At 49.2% G+C, this 22027-nt stretch overlaps 4 protein-coding genes across 4 annotated transcripts; 2 read left to right on the top strand and 2 right to left on the bottom strand.

Moving 5' to 3' along the window:
• The first annotated feature begins 678 nt into the window (after nucleotides 1-678).
• On the top strand, nucleotides 679-4074 carry LIPT1 (lipoyltransferase 1). The gene is made up of 2 exons (XM_061552494.1): nucleotides 679-1133; nucleotides 1993-4074. Exons 1-2 carry the CDS (start codon nucleotides 970-972, stop codon nucleotides 3143-3145), a joined length of 1317 nt encoding a protein of 438 aa, XP_061408478.1. The 5' UTR covers nucleotides 679-969; the 3' UTR covers nucleotides 3146-4074.
• On the bottom strand, nucleotides 3720-8696 carry MITD1 (microtubule interacting and trafficking domain containing 1). The gene is made up of 8 exons (XM_061552495.1): nucleotides 8634-8696; nucleotides 7805-7980; nucleotides 7105-7206; nucleotides 6599-6735; nucleotides 5478-5564; nucleotides 5246-5361; nucleotides 5071-5131; nucleotides 3720-4179 (listed from the first exon to the last, which is right to left on the bottom strand). The coding sequence occupies exons 2-8, from the start codon at nucleotides 7947-7949 to the stop codon at nucleotides 4084-4086; spliced, it is 744 nt and encodes a 247-aa protein (XP_061408479.1). The 5' UTR covers nucleotides 7950-7980; nucleotides 8634-8696; the 3' UTR covers nucleotides 3720-4083.
• Nucleotides 8697-8738: 42 nt separating this feature from the next.
• Nucleotides 8739-14219, top strand: MRPL30 (mitochondrial ribosomal protein L30). Its single transcript, XM_061552492.1, has 5 exons — nucleotides 8739-8927; nucleotides 11536-11643; nucleotides 12628-12774; nucleotides 13074-13144; nucleotides 13923-14219. Exons 1-5 carry the CDS (start codon nucleotides 8862-8864, stop codon nucleotides 14086-14088), a joined length of 558 nt encoding a protein of 185 aa, XP_061408476.1. The 5' UTR covers nucleotides 8739-8861; the 3' UTR covers nucleotides 14089-14219.
• An 81-nt stretch (nucleotides 14220-14300) lies between these two features.
• GM2A (ganglioside GM2 activator) lies at nucleotides 14301-21289 on the bottom strand. Its single transcript, XM_061552491.1, has 4 exons — nucleotides 20924-21289; nucleotides 17649-17810; nucleotides 16773-16955; nucleotides 14301-15481 (listed from the first exon to the last, which is right to left on the bottom strand). Exons 1-4 carry the CDS (start codon nucleotides 21077-21079, stop codon nucleotides 15326-15328), a joined length of 657 nt encoding a protein of 218 aa, XP_061408475.1. The 5' UTR covers nucleotides 21080-21289; the 3' UTR covers nucleotides 14301-15325.
• Between the last annotated feature and the right edge of the window lie 738 nt (nucleotides 21290-22027).

Below are 22027 nucleotides of genomic sequence, written 5' to 3'. Positions count from 1 at the left end.
CTCTCCCCAGGTCTCCGTCTCTCCCCAGGTCTCCGTCTCTCCCCAGGTCTCCGTCTCTCCCCAGGTCTCCGTCTCTCCCCAGGTCTCCGTCTCTCCCCAGGTCTCCGTCTCTCCCCAGGTCCCGGTCTAAGCCGTGGGTCCTGTCTCTCCGCAGGTCCCTGTCTCTCCCGAGGTCCCTGTCTCTACCCAGGTCCCTGTCTCTACCCAGGTCCCCGTCTCTCCCGAGGTCTCCGTGGGGATCTCCGCTTGGCGCCGTTCCGTTTGAATCTGCCGCCGCCGCCCGCGCCGCGTCCCAACCACTCTCGCCGCCGCGGCGGAGATTTAATTTCCTTTTACGTTTTAAACAAACGCAACAAAAACCGCATCATTAAGATCAGCACGCGCTAACGCTCACAATAAATTGATAAAAAAAAATGTTTTTAATTTAAAATCAAAATAAAAAACCCGATGACGCCGCCCGCATCCACCGCCCCCCGCTGCTTCGCGCTGCCGAATCGCCCCGCCCCTCGAACTCTGACCCCGCGTGACGTCACGGGGGCGGGCGACTGAGGCCGTCCCCCTTCCCCGGTGTGGTCAGCTGCCGCCCGGCACTCACCCCTCTGCTCACCCTTCTGCTCACCCACTACTCACCCACTACTCACCTCGCTGCTCACCCCGCTACTCACCCCTCTACTCACACCTCTACTCACCCCACTACTCACCCCACTACTCACCCCTCTACTCACCCCTCTACTCACCCCACTACTCATCCCGGCGCTCATCCCGGCGCTCATCCCGCTGCTCACCCCACTGCTCACCCCTCTGCTCACCCCGGCACTCACCCCTCTACTCACCCCACTGCTCACCCCTCTGCTCACCCCACTGCTCACCCCTCTGCTCACCCCACTGCTCACCCCTCTGCTCACCCCTCTGCTCACCCCGGCACTCACCCCGGCACTCACCCCTCTGCTCACCCCACTGCTCACCCCGATGCTGGCGTCGCTGACCGCGTGTGGCCGGGGTGTCGCGCGCTCCCGCGGGCTGCTGCTGCCGCTGCGCTCCCGCGTGTCCCTCTCGGACTGCTCGGGCCTCGCGACGGAGACGCGGGGAGTGCGCGCCTCCACGGATGGGACCCCGAGTGCCGACGCGTCCAGGTACGGGCCACTGGAGGCACCCCCCGGGCGCCTCCAGACGCGGGACCCTGAAACCCGCGTGAATTCGGGGCCATGGCTCTCCATCCCCCTGCAGTCAGGGTCGGGTCCCGTGACTTCTGCCCGGCCACCGTGACCTCTGCCCAGCCACCGTGACCTCTACCAGGCGACCGTGACCTTTGCCCGGCCACCGTGACCTCTGCCCGGCCACCGTGACCTCTACCAGGCCACCGTGACCTCTGCCCGGCCACCGTGACCTCTCTCCGGCCACCGTGACCTCTGCCCGGTCACGTGACATCTGCCCGGCCACCGTGACCTCTGCCCGGCCACTGTGACCTCTGCCCGGCCACCGTGACCTCTGCCCGGCCACCGTGACCTCTGCCCGGCCACCGCTACAAGTCGATGGGCAAGTCACTTGTAGTGGGTTGAAGACTTCTGACGGGTTTGGAAGAGGAAGCCAAATGCCCGCCAGAGCTCCCTCTCAGAGAGGCCCTTCTACCAGCAGTGGCGTGAACACGAAATTGCGGAGCTTTACATTTAGTTTTTTTCAGTAAAGTCACGGTTGCTTTCGCTACGTTGTCCCCACCTGAAGAAGGGCGCTTGTGTTGCGCCCGAAACGTCGTGATTTAATTTAGTTTTCATTTATTTTATTTTTTACCTACGTGACTTTACCGAAAAAACCTTGCAGTCACGAAAGCTTCAAATCTAGAAGGAAGCTTTACATTTGTCTGTGACCTCTGTGCCCGCAGAGCCCCTAGTATATAGACAGCCATGCCTCCTGAGCTGAGACTCCGAGTCCCTACTCTACCACAGCCGTCACCCATGTCTCCATGATCTTGACCTCTGCTCCTGACTTCCCCAGGGCTGGCTACTGTGACACCCACGCCTCCAGAGGAGGGAGTCCGAAGTCTCCTGCGTCTAAGGCGAGGACCCCGGCCTCTCGCTCCTCCAGCGCGGAGTCACTGCTCGGGGCCCCGGGCAGCTTCACCATCCTGCGCTCGACGTCCGCCGACGTCTTCACCAACCTGGCCCTGGAGGACTGGCTCTACGAGCACGGCGGCTTCGGGGCGGGCGGCGGTGCGCTGCTAGTGTGGTGGAACGAGCGCGCCGTGGTGCTGGGCCGCCACCAGAACCCGTGGCGGGAGAGCGATGTGCCGTGGCTGCGGCAGCGGGGAATTTCTGTGGCGCGTCGGCGGAGCGGCGGCGGCACAGTCTACCACGACCTTGGCAACGTGAACTTCTCCTTCTTCAGCTCGAGGGCCGGCTACGACCGCAAGCGCAACCTCGGCCTCATCACGGACGCCGTGGCCACGCTGCGGCCGCGCCTCGACGTGCGCGCTACGGAGCGCTTCGACTTGGTGATGGAGGCCAACTTGAAGGTGTCGGGCACGGCGGCCAAGCTGGGCCGCGACACGGCCTACCACCACTGCACGCTGCTCGTGGAGGCCGATCGGGTGCTCATGTCGCGCGCCCTGCGCAGCGGCCACGCCACGGGGCTGCGCACCAACGCCACTCCCAGCGTGCCGGCGCCCGTGGCCAATCTGCGGGAGCGTGACCGGACCCTAACCTGTAACCTCCTGGCCGGCGCGGTGGCAGCGCAGTTTGCGAGGTCGCACGGCCGCCCAGGCCGCGGGCAGGCCACCACTGTGGACCCAACAGATGTCGAGGCCTACCCAGGAATCGAACGCATGCGAGAGGAGCTCAGCAGCTGGGAGTGGGTGTACGGACGCACACCACCCTTCAGTTACGAGCACAGCTTTCCCTCTGACCCCTGCGGAGGCGGTCAGCACGGGGAGTTCACAGTCAGGGTGGAGGTGAAGAATGGGCGCATCGAGCGATTCGAGGTGAAGGTGCCAGACCCGTGGCTACCAATGGACGTGGCCTCCACGCTGGCCCAGGTGCTGGTGGGCACGCGATTCTGGCCCGAAGACGTGGAACTGGCACTTCGGGAGGTGCGGGCCCAGGGTCAAGGCCCGTGGGGATGGATCTGCGACTGCATCATGTCCATAGTGTGATGCTCATGCCATGTACATGAGTACATGAACTGCACCCTCATTGTCAGTGCACTGCTGGTTGAGAGCCGGCACATGCCACGCACTGCTTTACTCTGCCCACAACCTAGCCCAAGTCTCAAACACCTGCTGTGGGTGGTGATCGCTAAAGGCTTAACACTGCTTTAGCTGTCCAAGGTCTCGTGAGATCAGACAAGAGGGTGGTTACATCGTTTTACATTGCAATCCGAAAGAGCTCGAATTTTGTATATTTACACCTTGGCTCCGTGTCCTGGGGCTGACAGTTTAATGAGTCTCGCTCTTGGGATGTCGTGGTGTAAAAACCATGCCTAATGATACGTCATGCCAATATCATGAGTGTTACTGTGGTGTTCTTGAAGGTCCCTTTAAAAGTATTATTTTGCTCAATCATGAACCTTCACTTTCATGTCATGCAGCTTGGAGCACCCGAGCTGTGTGTTCACAAGGGATGTTTGATTTTTTTTTAGCCGTGTCCTCATACACGTTATCTTCAGTTTTTGCAAATTTGTGTTAATGACTGCATCAATATGATGTTGAGGATAAGGAACTGACGGGGCAGTGTTATAATTTTTATTTTAATATTAACATTTGTAATGCGCCTTAAAATCTCCCATGAAACCCAGAAAAGAAACTGGAAAATATAAATTAAAACTTTCTATTGCCATATTAGAAAAATACCAAGTTTATAAAATATTACTGTACATGGTATACACATAGCAGGTGTATTTAACAAAACATGTTGCACAATGTCATCAGCCACTGTAAATCCTCGTCACACTCAAGCGTGTCTCCTTGTCAGACTCCGGTCTTTTGTGCAATCTCGGCGTATGTTCCGCCTTTTTGAACAGTTTTGAATGCTTCTGTACACCGTATTTGTTTTCATTAAGACATTGTCTTTGTGAGAACTTGGATGCGTGGTCTCAGCCCTCCTTGGTGTGCTTCCTGTGAAAAATGTCCACCGTGGTCTCGTGGCAAGGCCGCAAGTCGTAGTCTCCGTAGCCGATGCTGAAACGGCCCTAGAAGCAACCACAAGTGCAGGCATCAGAAACTGCACCTTCAAGTCTGCGGAGGGTAGAGTTACTCTACTTGACTGCACAACACAATACAATTGATCAGATCATTCTGACTTCCTGGATTTTTATTCTCACTTCCTAGATCTTGTCCTGATGGTATTCGACGTAGGTTTAAACGAAATATGGATTGCAATTGCTCAATTTGGTGGTAAGAAATATTTCCTCGACTTACCCGTGAGCTGAAACGATAATAATTGGCTCGTTAAACACGTATACAGGTGTCAATTTATTTTTGGCTTTGTCAGGTGGTGGACAGTCTTCACAACACACATTTGGTCAGATCATTACATGGCTTAACACAAAAATATCAATACAATTTCATTCGGAGTTGGCTTTAAAAAATTCTGCTTGATAACATTTCGTCCAGAAAGGCAATAGGCTGATAGACTATAACATATTTTGTATGTTGAGACAAAGTTCTGCCGATACGGCATATTAATTTACCCATAATGCTCCATAGGAGCAAATGAGTTTGAATACAATTTGGATTTACGTAGCATTTAAATGCGACCACATCTTCAGATGCTGTACTAAAACCAGCCATATTTATTTTGTTTAATTTCAATTCATCTGGGTGCAGATAGGGCTCTAGTTCTTACTGAATATGTTGAATTGCTGGTAGACTGGAGTAGGCACGGGATTAGTAGCCACAGCCACAGAGATAGGTATACTGGATGTGGCGGTGCAGGGTGTGGAAATATTTCCCAGGTCACTGATGTGGACAACCCTGGCTTAAATTAAGCCCTGGATGTAGATGCTAAAATCCTCAATTGAAAGAGCATGTGACTGACAAGAATGAAAAGAAACGACACAGAAAATAAACACAAAACTTACCGCGGGCTTCTTAAAATAATCCAGACCTCGTCCAATCTTTATTATCCATCCATTATTAAACCTGAATGACAAGTGGTAATTTCAATGAGCACATCGAGTGACAATGTCATCAAGAGACATTCACGGATATAGAATTAATAGGCTACTTGTGTAGCTGCACTGAAGCATGGAAAACCTGATTTCCCGGTCGTGCAGCGTGTCTGAGTAGGAGATGTTGAGTGCGATGTCGTGGCCTTGAAGACTTTGCCTCAGTTCCACGAGTGCACCCTCCTGGAGTTCATTGCTCCTGGTCTGAGTGTGTTTTGATTGAAGGTATAACATGAAAATAACTAGTTTTAATGACAAGACAAAACAATTACAATGCAACAACACCCGGCTATAAAGTAGTGAGTTAATGGGCGAGTCACCTCGTCTTGTGAAGTAAGGAGGTTGACCTTTTTCACTTTACACGGTCCTTGGATCAGCATCTCGCAAAACCGGAGGAGGTTGTAAAGCTGCAAATGAAACCACAACCATCTTCACTCGTCACAATCTCAATGGATTGCTTGTTTCTCAAATCCCTCTTTTTTATTTCACTCTGCTACAAAGCGTCTTGAGAGTGTTTCAATTTTTTTTTACATCTCAACACGAATTCCATGAATAAGCCAAAATCATGTTTTGGCTAGGAAAACTCTTGTGACAAGAAATCAGGAAGACAGCAAATTAGGTACATAAGAAATTTGAAAAATAGGATGCAACAGGGAGTATCTCATGCCAACTTCTTGAGAAAATGTTAAAGGACAGAGCTGAACAAGGACAGCCATCAATGCCGATGTCTTTTAGAAAGGACATGAGATTTACAGAGAAAGTTACCTTCAAAACTAGATATACTAATCTTGATTTGAAGCTTTCGTGACTGCAGCAATCCAGATAATTCTTTCTCACCTGATGATGGACCCTTGTGTTGCGACCAAAACATCGTGCCTGATTTTGTGAAATGTTGATTATGCCTGCCTGTTTGAGGGAATAATTGTATTCAGATTTGCTGTGTCATCAGCTTGTAAGCAGGACTTAGCCAAGGACTGTTTATTTAATTACCTGATTTATCCCATGATTTCCCATGTCCGTAAAGATGAGCGCTCCTTATTGTATATAACTCGAAATAATCATGAACGTCATTGTGCAAGAATATAAATTACAAAATAGATCCCCAGATAACATGTCTAGTTCATGTCTCCACATAAAAACATTCTGAAACAACCCAGACTGCACGGCCTTCTGGGAGTGCGTAATTGATTTTAGACAAGCAAGCTTTGGACTGGTTTCGACACAATATCTCAGCAGAGGTAGGCTTACTTGAATCAATGCTGGTGAACTGCCAGATGTTACAGGCAAGGACCATCTCTTAACGATATTGTATGAGTTGCTGTCAATTGTGAGTCCTAAAGTTGGTGAGCTGCTGCCCTAACGGTGCTGCCACACACACGGCGGATCAAAATACCATGCTGTCTCGGTCACACACTCAACCAAGGTGTGCGAGGTGTCAGACCTGATGGATGTGACGGATGTAAGGATCCTCCACCCACACCTCGCTCACAGTCTCGTCCAGGTACGGTCCAAACAGCTTCACGTAGCTGAATCCGATAGCATTATCAGCGATTCGCAACTGCTCGTGATACTTGCCACCTTGCAAGTGCGCACACACTGTGATGCACATCGGGTAAAGGGGGTTTTCACAGGCATTGAGGATTAACCATGCTGGCGAAACGCGTGCGAGTTTAATTATGAGCTGATCCCCACTTGTGAGTGACTCAGTCTCGCACGCGACCGCAAACAAGTAAAACAATTACTGTACTTTAAGAAGCAATCAAAACAGACGACGCACACTACATCTCCACCCACATTCTAAGTAGGTAAATTATAAATAAATATTGCACCAGATAATGAAGAGTTGATTATCCTGAAAATGTTTACTAACTCCCTTTTGTGCCATACTCTTCCGGCAAGGCTACATTCTCACGTGCAGATAAGGAATTCAGGCCTCCTACTACCCACTTTCTTTCTGGACGTTCACTTGCTGCTTGATTTTCTCAGCCCTCTCCATGTAGACTTCAATCTTCTGGCGATAGTGGCTCTTCTTTGCATCTTCCTTTATGGCTGTACAAAAACAATACAGCACGTTTAGTTATTTACAAGATAATATTGCGTAAAAGCTTTGATTATATTACAACACAGCCGTATGGCTATGTTGTAATACACAGCCATACGGCTGTAATCCAGAATATCAGGAGAGACTAAGACCTCAAAGTTGGTAGCCAGTCGTTGTATAGATGTAATACAATTATTTTCTTTTTCTTCCGCCGATTCAATTAGGACCCTGCACGGTATCCATGCCCCGCGCTCCTGCGAGGTTCTAGGGAGGCCACCCACCACAGCTGTTGTTCCACAGTGCGCCTGCGAACCCTGACGTGTGCACACCTTTGGAGAGAGGCGACGTTTCGGGCAATAGCCCTTCTTCATAGCATGCGCAATTATATATGTTTTCCCTTTTAATGCCACAGTGTTATTGACGAGTGTATTGGAGTGTTTTTGTTAACACCACTGCCAACGCAGCAGCATCAGCATCAGCACCAAATAATCTGCGCACAGAACAACGTTCGCGATGGCAGCTGATGTCCGTGGCTCCACGGCTCGGCGTGCCGCGGTGGGTGGGTGGGGGGGGGGGATCAGTGGTGGTGCCGTCTGTGCCCCGTACCCTTGAGGATGTCGATGAGAAGCTGGATGCCCTCCTGGTAGCACACGAGCGCCTCGGGCAGGCGGGACTCGCGGTCCAGGTCCACGGCGCGACTCAGCACCGACACGGCCGCCGCCTCCATCCCGGCCAGACGGAGGTCGGCCATGCTGTCTCCCTGTGCTCTGTGACCGGTCTCCCTGCGCACGCAGAATACCCTTCCCCTGCACCGTCTCACCCGCCTCCTCCTCACCTCAATTCACACTCCGCCTCGTCTCACAGTCCCTCCTCACACGACTTTCTTCTCTCCCTTCTCTCCCGCCTCCTCTTCACCCTCGTCACCTGTTCCCTCCTGACCTTGATTCCCTTCTCACCAAACTCCCTCCTTGCCCAATACCCTCTGCTCGATTAAGCTCAGACACTCGCATCCTCATCTGACACCATCTCTTCATGCACCTCAGACCATCTCCTCACTTCAGCTCCCCTCTCCTCTCACCTCTCTCCACTCACCTCGGCCCCCCTTTCCACTCACTTCAACCCCCCTCTCCTCTCTCCACTCACCTCGGCCCCCCTCACCGCCCACCTCTCCACCCACCACTCCACTCACCTCAACCCCCCTCACCACTCACCACCCACCTCCACTCACCTCAACCCCTCACCACCCACCTCTCCTCTCTCCACTCACCTCACCACCCCCCTCTCCCCTCTCCACTCAACTCAACCCCCTCACCACTCTCCTCTCTGCACTCACCTCAACCTCTCACCACCCACCTCTCACCACCCACCACCTCTCACCACCCATCACCTCTCACCACCCACCACCTCTCACCACCCACCACCTCTCTGCACTCACCTCCACCCTCTCCTCCTCCTCTCCCGCCACTGTGAACCCGCGCGTCTCAGCGCCGCTTCCGCGTTCCTCTTCGTCACGTGCTACCCCCCCCCCCCCCACGTGACTTCCGGTAGCCAAGATGGCGGCGCCCGTGTTGTGATCACGCTGCGTCCTTTAGAGGGTGGCTAAAAGCAAACTCGTAAACAACTCAACAAGGTAAAGCAAACAAGCGAGGCGACCGCACGCACCATGATCGGCGCGTGCGCCAGGACGCAATGGGCGACCGTTCAGCACAGTTTGGCGGCGGCAGCGACGGTGAGTGTCTGCCCCTGTCACCGGGCCGCGTGTCGGTGGTGGGAGTTGTTACGGAGTCCGCATGCCCAGCCACCGCATACCGAAACAGCTTTTGTTCGGCCGGATCGAGGGGGCGAAACGGGCGCGGCACGGGCTAGAGAAGAGATGGAGTGATGTGGTACAGGAGGACGTGGAGCTGAGTGGACTTGACGATGACTGGTACCAGCGGTGTCAAGATCGGCCTCTGTGGAGGAGGCTTGTGAAGGACGCTACTGGGCAGTTGGAGGCAGTCGCCCTCCAGCAACAACGGAGGGCGGAGGAGCTACGCTCACAATGAGCGGAGCGCCGGGTGGCTAAAGCACAGCAAATTGGCACAGTAGGGGGCACAGGTGGTGCATCAGCCAGTCATCTCGGTCATCTCAGTCAGTCGACCCGTGGCACCTGCTGGGTCTGCCCCGTGCCCTGCCAGCGGGCTTTCGATACTTCACGTGGCCTCAAGGTGCACATGGCCTGGCACAAGCGTTGTGGTGACGTCACTGCCACTTAGTGGCTTATGGCGGTTGTTACGTCTTGCGCTGCGCTTTTGTCAATCCACTGCTGGGTGAGGGTGTCCCCCACTCCGCGTCGCTCGTGGGCGTTGTTTTGCGCATACTTCACCATGCTGGTCAGTGTTGGTGAACGGGCGGCTTCCCTGGCTGGTTCAGATGGTCCCTGTAAAAAAAAAAGTTGGAGACTCGACGATTTGCTGTAACAGTACGGTGACTGTCTTCACCTGGCGAGCCAGGGTGATGGCACATCGATGCCCACGGGAAGAGAGTTTCAAAAGATTTACGTTATCCACCAAGTCTCGTCTCCACACTGCTGGATTACAGGCGTACGCCACCACCACATTACATCAATGCCGTGTTGCAGGCAAATAACCTCTCTTAAAGATATGGGTTATCGCCGGATCCAGAATTGTAAAATAAATTATCTGCATAGGTTGACCAGAGAATGTAGCAGTACATTATACGAGCAGGGTACAGTACTGCGCTATGAGAATGTCCATAAATCATGAATTGAAGGGACTTTATATCACAAGTATATGTCAGGGTTCGTATTGGGGAATGCGGTGGCAGGGTGCTTCGTTTGAGGTCGGAAGGTCGACAATTCAAACAGCCCGGTCGATGTCACCTTTCCGTTCAACCAGAGGTCGACAACCTGCAACCCCGGAACCGCATGCGGCTCTTGAAGGACTGTTTTCATGACGTTAATTCAGCTCCATCTCGTATTCACCACGTGCAATGCGGCTCTTGTTATTTTGATTGCCGACCCCCTGCGTTAAACGACCACCACTATTAGATTACAACAATGGTCTTTGGTTCTTTCGTTAAAGTCACGTAGGTAGAAAATAATATATCACGACGTTTCGATCGCAACACAATCGATCGTCATCAGGTGAGATTGTACAATTACTGTAATTGTCTCACCTGATGACGATCGCTTGTGTTGCGATCGAAACGTCATGATCTATTATTTTCTACCTACGTGACTTTACCAAAAGAACCAAAGAGTATGGATCCCTGCAGTCACGAAAGCTTCAAATCAAGATTACAACAGTGGTCGTCTATGAATGTACTGGCTCATGCCATGGTAACGTGGCATTTACAGCACCGGCACGGGGTCGTCAATGGAGAAGAGCATCACTCTACAAATAATCGGGCCCGGAGACACTGATCTAAATTACCTTTTTATATCAGGATTTAAATGTATGGTTTTATTTCAGGACCCGTATTTGCACCAACGCTACTGAGCGAGTCCGTAGAGGGTTAGGTTTTAAATTAACTCATGGGACTGCCTGCATTGACCGTCTAGTTCAAGAGGTCATCGCGGCCAATGTCAGATTCCACATTGGTTGAAAAGTGTATACATTTCTCGGTCAGCCCCGAGTCCCATCTGGTATTAGATCTGACCCCTAGGTGGCACTGCAATGCCTGTCTTGGTAGCTTGTACGAGCAATTCCATAATTCCTACCAGTAATTGTGAATGTGGACTGTACTGTAAAAGTACGTACTAACTAGAGGACTTTCCATCCTATAGACCAGGGGTGGGGAACGTTCGGCGCACGGGCCGTATAAGGCCCGCAAAATCATTTGGTCTGGCCCTGTCAAGGCAACTGCAGACGGGACTCGAAATTCAATAAATCTAGGAGCAAACCTGGAAAAGCAGTTGAGTCATAACATCATCAATACCAGCTAACATCACACGCCTCACCAAAGAGAAGCAGTTCCAGCCATCACATTAGTGGGGAGTTAATTAAATGTTTGACCCAATATAACAGGCTAATTTTTAAGTTGATGATTTTGTATGGCCCACGAATGATGTTATAAATATCCAAATGGCCTTTGTAGAAAAAAGTTTCCCCACCCCTGCTATAGACGAAGTAAATTTTCTCATTATCGTCACACACTTCCACGTGAGCCCTTGCCCTCCCACATTTGCCACACTCACACTCACCATTTGTGATATTTGGGAGAAAAAAACTATTCTGAAAGTTATATTGTGAACATGCATATACCTGACAGACAGAAAACTGAACTTGTATTGTTATACCAAAGCACTTCATTGACGTGGTAATTTTGCTTGGCAGATGACACAGAAAATGCTTTTGGGTCGAAACTGGGCACTCTGCCAGTTTGCGAGGACCAGCATTGTGGCGATTTACAAAAAGAATGCTCAGGAAGGCTCCAAAAGGAAGGTAATGATGCATTTTTTTCGTTTCAGATTCAGTGTGATCCGCTTACTGATATTTTTATTTTAACTGCTGTTTTGCAAAACCAGGAAGGGCCACAACATTGAGTATGTGCCCGAGTTTATTTTGTGTGAACTTTACGGGTTGTGCTGTATCATCTTGTAATATATTATCCACTTGAAAGTGGAGCACGAAATCACGTACGTTACCCATACCATTGCTACAAATACCACGTCAAAAGATGATGACAGTGTTATTGGCACCACACTTGAACAGTTTCCCCTCCCTCTTCCAGACACCTGGGCTCCAAGGTCCGCTCTTGAAGTGTCTCACCGTCCGGCTTGTGGCCTAACCTTGGTTGGCAATCGCTGGGTGCCATGCCAATGGCGGTCTCAATAAATTAACAGTCTCCATTTTGAACAACTGCCCCACCCACAAGTTACTTTTCCTGATATCTACAACACTGTCGCCTTCTATTCTCAACGTTTAATTGTGTAACCTTGCCTGTCAAGATATTCCTAACATCCTCAACATGAACGTGTATTAATTCGCCAGAAGCTATTTGTTTCTTTCTTCGGTTCCATCTGTTTGTTCCATAGTGATATACATTGCTTCAGCCTCAAACCCACTTTAACAATGTTTACCTCTCAGTTTTTTTAAGTGGGTTATTGAGGCACTAGTTGATGACATTCCTTTGAGAATTAACAAAAAATAGTTTTAACTGCTACATAGCAAACATATCTGTTGCACGGCACATGGGACAGTATAGAATCCCCAGATTGGGTAAGAGAGCCCTTCTAGAAATCTTAGGAGCTCTTTGATGTCTGCGGGCTGTTCTGTAACAAGGTGATGCACCATTCAGCAAGTGTTCAGAATCTGCATTGCCTTCTCTGACATGACACTGATAACAAGTGAAATAAAACTGAATACTAAGTGTAACCCCCAAACAACTCTGGACTTCATTTCTCACGATGTCCTGGGGGTGAGCAGAGCAAGGAAGAATACGCTAAGGAGCATAACATCTACGGAGGAGACCCCGAGCAGCCACACAAGCTGCACATCGTGAGACGCATCCGCAGCATTTACCGCCGGCCCTACTGGGAGAAATTGGCCATCAAGAACCTGGGCCTGACCAAGGTATTGACAGTTGGTCGACAGGGAATGGTGTCATGATTGTTTAGCGGTTGAAATACATTTAACTTTTTTCACACCATTTTGTCTCAATGTTATAAAGCACAATTGTTGGCTTGAACATGCTCAAAAGCAAAAAAAAATTGTAACATCGGGCATTTTGTTACTCTTAAGATATGCCTTTTAAAAAACGTTGAATATGTTGCCGAGGAAGACATGCAGACATAGCATTCCTGTTTTTGCTTTGGATCAAACTGCTATGTTTACAACAATCTTGAGAATACTGTTTTTCCATTTTTATGCAGCGGGACCCTGTGATACACAAGAACATAGAATCTGTTAATGCTCAACTTACCATGGTCAAGCATCTCATAAAGTAAGTTTTATTAGAAACACGTTTATTACATATTGCCTTTGCAAATGACTGACGGTTTGTGCTAATTTTGGATTTATTTTCCAAGGTTTAAAGCATGTGTGCATGAGCTCTGTCAGTCCGTCATGGGGCGGGGGGGGGGGCACTACAACTCTTGTAAAGATTTTCCAATGTGCACCAAACTGAAGCCTATAGTTTTGCAATTACGGACTTGGTCTTCATCCACGTGGGCAACGTTTGGGAAACTATTGCCTGTATTCTTCACCAGCAATGGTCGCAGCAACATTTCCCCATTGTTATTTAATTCTAATTGAAGCACCAAGTGGGAACTGGGACTCCCACACTTCTTCATTTTAAAAAAGGTGTACACCACGAATCCCTGTACAAGGGGGATCTAGGCACGAGTGTGGCGTGATGAAGTGAGATGGTGTGGAGAGTTGTGATGGACAACTATGGGTCAGAGCCATTTCAGACAGATTAATTTAGTCTGTGGAATCATCACTGCACAGCAAAAACACCGTCATTCCATTCCCCTGCAACGTTGACAGTCAACCATGGTGAATGTGTCACTGATGGCAGTTTCCAGAAACAATTGCCGTTTACAGTGCTCCAGTGGATCCATTGAACACCTGACAAATTGATTAGACGGTTACCACATTGGAGACAAACCAGTGCAAACATGAATATTTGTTTGGCAAAGGATTTGTGCGATTTTTTCCAACTTGTTTTCCATGGTACATTTTACTCTCGTGACAATGTGGCTTATTCACCCCTCCTGCAGGGTCCAGCCACTGAAATTGCCACAAGGACTGCCCACAGAAGAGGAATTTGCCCACTCTTACATCAACTCCAAAGGGGAACTGATCATACAAAAGAGGCTCTCCCCAGTGGAACAAAAACAGATTGAAGCAAAGTCCGACAGTTGCACAATCAATACAAATGTATAGAACTGGTGAGGGTCTTTATTAGACATCCATCAGCCTGTGTGTGCTTTTGTTTACCTTCATTAGTAAACTATCATTTGTTCGTGATGCAATCCTGTTATTTAAAATAAAGGATGCAGCGTTGTACGTCTGTACATGAGGAATTTGTTCATCATTTACGTGAAGCGCAGTTCTTTATGTAGTTTTTATTGATATTAAATATCACAATGCATCAGTAAATAGTGATTGGGTTTATTCCATTTGTGTTGTCATCACAATCAAGCAAATATACCGTTACACTGCCAGTGCATGAAATGTTACTTAAAATGTTTAAAAAACTCACATTTAACCACGAGTAGATCATGCCTAGCATGCAGACATTGAATACTGGAATATTGCCAATACAATACAGCATATTCTGAAGATTTCGGAAAGAACTGCAAAGTCATGGCTGTTAATAAGTTCTGTGAAAAATCTTAAGGTAGCTTTTGTTAAAGCAAGTAGATTCAAGCTGGTAACTAAAGCCAATGATGAATTCCCCACTCCCAACTGGACCAATGCGCCAAACGTCAACATGACTGCAAGTTTGCAAATAAAAGCATCGCTGCCCTCTTTAGGCTATCCTCACGAGCCCGTTCTCTCATCATTGCCACGGTCTCCATTGTACCCCATATCTCCAGAAACCTGTATTGGACCCTTTTCAAGAAACACGTGTGCACACTTCAGACATTCATTGCGTCATTACTAATAAGTTAAGACAACTATGCAATGAAACGTTCTGCAATAAGACTTTTTTTGGGCTACATCTCGTAAATATGAATGTCGTTAAACCCGTAACCAGCCGGCAGCCAATTAGTAAAGTTTGGCATGTAAACAGAACATGGCATTTCGTTATTCGTTCAGCACACTGGTGTGTTGGGGAGTAAATCCGAAAAACATTTACTCAGGATCACCTTTGGAAGCCCACAGTATAACGAGGCTTCCTGGATGCAATAATTTGACTATTTAAAATTCAAATGGAACAATATCGCCTACTAATGCAACTTATACAGCTAAAGTGACTACCTTGAGGTTAAAATATGAAATATTAGGCAAACTTAGAATCAACATTTGCATACAGTGAGCGTTTTGATAAAGCACACTAAGAAATGCGGTTTGCACCAATCACAAGTAGAAATTCTAATCTGCATATTACCTGTACATTAGAACGGAAAATCACGCCGGCGAGCAGACCTCCGCACGGCAGAAAAGCAAAAACGGCTCACTCGGCATGGAGCGAGAGCGACAGCTTCAAACACGCCACCTCTTTCCCGCCCATGGACAGCGTCACCTTGCTGCGGTAATTTCCGTTGGTGAGCCAAGACGGAAGCTCCACGTACGGAATGGTGAAATCGGACTCTGGGAAGTTGTACTTTCCCTGCAAAAACAAAAGAAATTACAATTTATACAATCATTCGACAGTTCATGCCTTTTCCTATATTATAATGAAACTCAGCATTGTTGATCTACCAGCATTTCCCAAGCAGGGTTGTGCCTGTATAGTGTTTGATCGGGCCAGCACTGCATTAGAGGTGTTACAGGCTGCGGCAGAAGGGTAACATGGTGGGGAGCAGAGGGCAGTGCAGAAAAATGCGTTGTACTATACTTTTATGCTCACACAGTCACCAAACCACCCAGCGAGGTGAAATGATAACCCCCTCCCAAGTGTGGGGAAGCCGTCATCCAACAGCAGATTTAGAAAAAGTTGTACGCTTATATTTGCTCAAATCTGAGCGAATCTTGGTTCTTTCGGTAAAGTCACGTAGAAGGGAAATAATAAAATAATAACAATAAAACATAATAAAAAACATATTTTATTTTATTATTTCCCTTCTACACGACTTTACCGAAAGAAACAAAAAGATGAATCCCTGCAGTCACGAAAGCTTTAAATCTAAATCTGAGCAAATGTTTATCACTATATAAATTCTGAACTTTGCTTAGAATTTATCTATCCCAGTCCTATGTGTACTAAAACAGGGGGCCAGACGAAATTACTTTCCCCAAACCACTCAAGTTCAGAGTGGCTTGGGAGGAAGGAAAGTACGCTTGGCAACTGCATGACTCTCTGCAAGGCGTGGGGGGCCGCAGTTCCCACCACGCCACACGTGGTAGCTAATTTCACACTTCCCCACACTACCACATTGTCTTCTTTGTTATATATATAAAAACCATGCTGGAACAAAATTCAAGTGGCTATAAATTGACACAAGCCACTTTGTTGAGCTATCATTTGTGGCCGGGTCACTTCTGAAAATAGCTAAATAGCTAGTAATTACACTGTTTACCAATACTCGCAGTATACGTATTGTATTTTGAGTCCACACTGTCGCAGGCTTGGCTAACCATGGGTGCTGGACAATAAATAGCTCAATGAGGCTTTAAAGTTCTTCACCTACCAGTAACCCCTCTCATCCATCTGCCTACAAGAAACAAACTTAACAATGTAATAGTGCCAGCCAAGGGAAGGAATGGTCCCGAGGACATCCATTGCAGAGATTAAGCGATGCAATCAGCTTGTGCAAAAGGTACTAGGTGGACTAGCATTGCAAGACCGTGAGAGAAGGCAACGGACTTGGTGGGGGGGAGGCCTTCATTCAGTACTGAATTGATCATAGTTGACGATTTGCCAGTAGGCCATCTGTTGCTGCAAGTGTGATGTTTCCAACCTTCTTAAAGGGGCAATTGCAGGGCAGGCCATAGCTGAACAGGGGCTCTGGACAGTCCTGTCCAGGTGGCGTGAGCTGGTTCAGCAGCTGACACACGTCCTTGTACACGCAGCTCCCGATCTGATCCAGGCACGGCACCTCGATCCACAGCCCTGCCAGCTCCTTATCCAGCGTCACATTGGCCTTCACGGTGCACACATTTTGCACGAAACAGGAAACACATTTTGCACCATCGTAACACTTCCCTCAAGCCATAAACAGGTTTCGTGTAATGCGACATGCACATTTTTTTTCGTAACCAAAGTGCGGTTTTCCAGGTTGTGTTCAGTGGAGCATTTTCTCTCTCAAGCCTTCATTATCAACTGTTGAATTCAAATCCTGTGCATGCCCACAACAGTGTGTGCATCAAGTTGAGAATAAACGCTCACAGCACAACCCAAAAACAGCACTTGGAAGTACAATACAACATAGATGTGTATATATACATCACCTAAGAAGTACTGCATCTCCAGATTATGAAAAAATGTAAATATTGTAAAAATATTTAGGTCGCGATTGGAATTTGGCTTCTTGTACAATGTACGGTGGCGGTTGCAAAGGGTTTTCAATAACCGCGAATGTAATACGTAAACAAGCGAGGCTCCGATGCATTCTGCGTTATTTACATTATCAGACAGAGCGCTCTCATTTTCCCCACTGGCAACTATTTTGTGGTCACATGGACATCTTGGGTTACCATGACAATTGGAAACAGGCCATTTAATAACCCTGGAGGAAGACTATTTTGGCTCACCACTAAAAAATAACCGAGACTCTTGAACCAAAACAAAGTTGATCATCTGCGCAGGAACACGTGGTACATGCCGAGCTCCTCACCTCAATGGGGCCGGCGAGGGTGACCGTGGTGACGGCGTTGAGGGCGACCGTCAGATCTCCTGGGATGATGACAGGGTCTGGAGAAATCTGCAGGCTCTTGAGGATGGCCACGTCGCTCTCCGGTCCACAGTTGTTCCAGGCGAAACTCTTCACCTTCAAGTGCTGCAAAAAAGGTCGCTCGCAATTGTGGTTCAACTACGCAACATTAGCCTGCCCGGTGGTCCACGCGAGCGCTGGAGAATGTCGTTTTAAGGTTGTGGGAAAAACGTGTGCCGATGCCTCGATCGCCATCAATGGGGTAAACAATCGCCAAGGATGAGCGTTTTAACTATTTCAACAACGTCAATCCAGCCCTCGTCATTTTTATTTTATTTTATACAAATGCTCAGTCCTCACAAGAGCCGAGTTTATTATCAACACGTGATGATGCTGCGTTCATGGTGCAGTTTGCTAAACGCCGACACGCCACCCACACGTGTAGAGTTAATATCTTGAAAACATTCCCAGGGACAGGGTAGACAGTGGTGTCAATGCACAAGTTGTTGTTTTCGTCTTTACTGGAAGTCAGCACATGTGGCATAATACAAGGTTTTAACCACTCTTTACGAGTTTTACTGGCGTCGCTGCATTTAAAACGGTCCACTTGGTACCCGTAAAAAGAAGTTTCCCATGCATAAACAAATATCACAGCAACGTGAGCAGGACAGCCTTTTGGCAATCCACTGCTGGATGGCAGGCAGCGTAGATAGACAAGTACAGCACAGAAATGGAATTTGCTCCACTGGCCACCACACACAAGCACACGTGGTTGTTTGTGCAATGGTGGTCACCCCGTCAAAGTAATATCCAGGAGACCCCCCCCCCCCCCCAAAATTCGTTGAACGAGAAGCGTCGCATTCCGAGGCGAAACAACAAGCCATGGTGTCGTGAACGGACCCAGTGGTACTAGTAGTCAATGTGAAACACGCCACACGAGTCAAACTGGGGGAATTTACGTTTATACCTTACAGCTTATTAAAAAAACACATTTCAGCATAGCAACATGGCATTTCTGAAAGCAAAGAACGGTTTAAATACAGTAGCCCAAGTATTTGGAAAGGCCCTCCTCATTCAGCAGCGGTTTCACAAAAGGGTCTTGCATACTCAGCCCACACACTGTTTGGGGCACGTGCTGTTAGCGAGCACATATGTAGGCCGGCACGGTGGGTGGTGTGTGTCCAGCACCACGCCCGTCCGCCTTTGTCTCTCCGGTGGTGATGTTTACACACCCACCACACCAGGTACTAATTTAAGGCCGAGTCGACCTAACGGCGGCCCAGGACCGGTTCATATATTCGTCAACGATGTTGACCGTGAGCGGGAATCGAACTGGGGGTGGGTCGCTGGGATTGTAGCGCAGTACGCTAACCACTACACTGCCGCCGTTGGCCACCGAGTGGCAGTGACGTCACGGTGCTTGTGCCAAGCTAGGTGCACTTTTAGACCACGTGGTTGTATATACACGTGCATGCACATTGGGAAAGGCACAATAAACTTGTTTATTTCGAGCGTGAATCAACAAACTTGAATACTTGGTTTCTAGTTTGTTGTTGTTGGGTGTGGTGCGTGTTGTTGGTGCTTTATATTACTCTAGCAAGATGTCAAACTCGCACATTGAGATTTAATCAGGAGCGCCCTTTGCCAATGAGAGGGCGTTCCATACTGCCCTAAAACGCGGTTGTCCCGCCTTCTGATGGTGACATAAGTTCATTACTCGACGAGTGCCAGAGAAAGGAGCATATCCAGCATGATTCAACGTGTCACAACAAACCCAGCGATGCCGGTTTACTCGGTTTAGATTCAGAGCAGTCGCAACACGCAACCCCCCCCCGCCCCCAGTCAACCCCCACTTTTCTACAGGGTAACCACCACACGCACACATCCCACTGCAGTAGCACGGCGGGTGATGTTAGCGAGTGCCTATTAAGTGAAGCCAGCGCAGTGTAGCAGTGCAGCTCTACATACGAGCAGCTGCTGGTGTCACAGAATTACGCCACCGATTTCTGGCCTGCGTCTCTCGTTATCGTTATCGATCGTTGAAAAGAAAACACTCGGGGTGCTGCGTTTTTAATCGGAGTTATCAATTGGCAGGGTGACGATGGGCCCCCCTGGACTTTAACTTCAGAGACACACACACACCGGTTTAACCTTTGGGTTTAGCGCCAGTCAGCTGAGTACGAACCCACCCGTTCTTCTGCGATCCTTCAACGGAGGAGGAACAGCAAAACGACACCAACTCACGAAGCACTCTCGTCGTGGCTAGCAGACACATTGGAATGCAGCCCCTGAATATAATGCTGCCATACGCAAGAATAGAAGAAAAGTTTAACAATAAAAAAACGAGTGGACAGTTGCAATCTACGTAAACACACCTTAGTTTCCGGGTTCAATGCTGCACGGGGAATTCAACGTTGTTTGAGGAACAGACCCACCCGGCCATCTGCTGCAGATCTCCACCCCAGACCATATGACCTGCTAAGTAGTCATCCCCATCCAATTAGGTAGCTACTACATCCCGTCCCTCGGCTCTGTGTGCTCACCAATTCCAGGCAGGTATAGAGCCAATGGTCTAGAGGTCTTCATCTGCCTGGCTGGACGGGTGAAGACCCGTCCAGCCAGGCAGACCCAACCCATCCACAACGCAGGGTTTTTTTGGGGTGAGATCGCGTGAATATATAAATGTGTCGTTAAACCCGCCACCACCCGACACAGACAATAAGTAGGGGTTGTCACTTGAACAGAACGTGCAAATTCGTTCCTAGTAAAGTACACCGGTGACAACCCTTCCTAATTGGTCGTGTCGGGTGGCGGCGGGTTTAACGACAGAGTTACAGATTCACGCGATCCAACCCAAACAAACCCTGCGTTGTGGATATTGGTCGCGTACCGTCGACGAATGTCCACCAAGTTCAGCCGACAGCCCACGAGACATTGCGTACACGCGCACGCCGAATTGAACCTTTCCCATGGAATTAAACCTTCACCGCCGAATTAAACCTTTCCCATGGAATTCCGAGGCCAACAATTTCGCCCGGGAGGTTGGGGTCCTGAACCGTCCAGCCACGGCCGACTTGGGGGGGGGGGTGTGTGGGGGGCCCGTGTCACCCGAAGGTCCTCCTCGCCTTACCGCCCCATCCAGGTCGAACCAACCCCCTCTCCCCCGCCGATTGGCGCGGTCGGCTACGTGCGGTGCGAAAGAAGTTCTCCGTCCGAGAAGCCCCGAGAGGCCTCCTCACCTGGCGCGTGGGATGCACCCAGGCGCTGAAGACGCGGTAGGGGCTGGGCGCCATCCAGTGGGGCCGCCTGGGCCACACGGCGGCGCGGGCCGTCTGGGCGCAGAGCACCACCACCACCGCCACCACCACCACAAGCGCCGCTCCACAGCCACGCATCGCCGCTTGCGGTTGTTGGTCGCTCGTGCGCGAGACTTGAAATAAAAATAAATGAAGCGCTTGATTGGGTGGGAGGGGGTACCAGGAATTAAACGCAATATAGGGTGATTGAATGCGAGGGAGGTAACAGGAATTAAATACAATTTCGGGTCGAGTGAATACGAGAGTGGGTACAGACTGCGCTAACACGCACCGCGACTCTAAGCCGTGCGCGCGAGCGCTCTCCGCTTTATATAGCGCGTGGTCACGTGATCCGCCATGGGCTCGGGGGCGGGGCTTGCCTTGTGCATGATGACGTCATGCGCAATCGGACTGCGGCACGAGGAATCCGATGAGCTGCAAAGCTCTTTACTCACAGATGTCCAGTAGGGGCAGGACGTTACAACAAAACTAACGATGCAAACAACACGACAGGAGTGCAGAGTGTAGCAAATGTAAACTAATCATTTAAAATATATACAAATAAAACCACATTAGTTTTAAATGTCTTTAAATAAAGACTCAACACGTGAGTCAGTCACACTATGTGTGTGGCCTTCAAATAAAACATTTAATAAGCGACGTTTCGGAAAACGATCCTTCTTCATAGGGGCCGTCCATAAATGACGTCACGCGATTTTGGACGATTTTTGACCCCCCCACCCTCGTCACACGGCGTCACAAAAAGTCAGACCCCCCTCAAATATGACGTCATAAAGCTCTGCCCCCCCCCAAATAAAACATGCTTCAAATCGCTTTAAACTATTGTCATTGTAGTGCGTATTTAATGTGCCGTTGCACTCTGATGTTGCAGGAGAAAACATTTATCAAAAAGTCTATTTAATTAAGTAGAACGTGTTTTCTATATTTATTTAAAGTTGCGCATTTTGATGTGACGTCACATTTCTCACCCCCCCCCCCCCTCGTCACACATCGTCACAAATGTCTGACCCCCCCCCCCTAGGTGCG

Source organism: Lethenteron reissneri, chromosome 16, assembly GCF_015708825.2.
Source record: "Lethenteron reissneri isolate LAM-NWPU_2019-01 chromosome 16, ASM1570882v1, whole genome shotgun sequence".
In the NCBI taxonomy this organism is placed as follows: Eukaryota; Metazoa; Chordata; class Hyperoartia; order Petromyzontiformes; family Petromyzontidae; genus Lethenteron; species Lethenteron reissneri.
The sequence above is the reverse complement of the archived record's forward strand: the minus strand, read 5'-3'. Positions and strand labels throughout refer to the sequence as shown.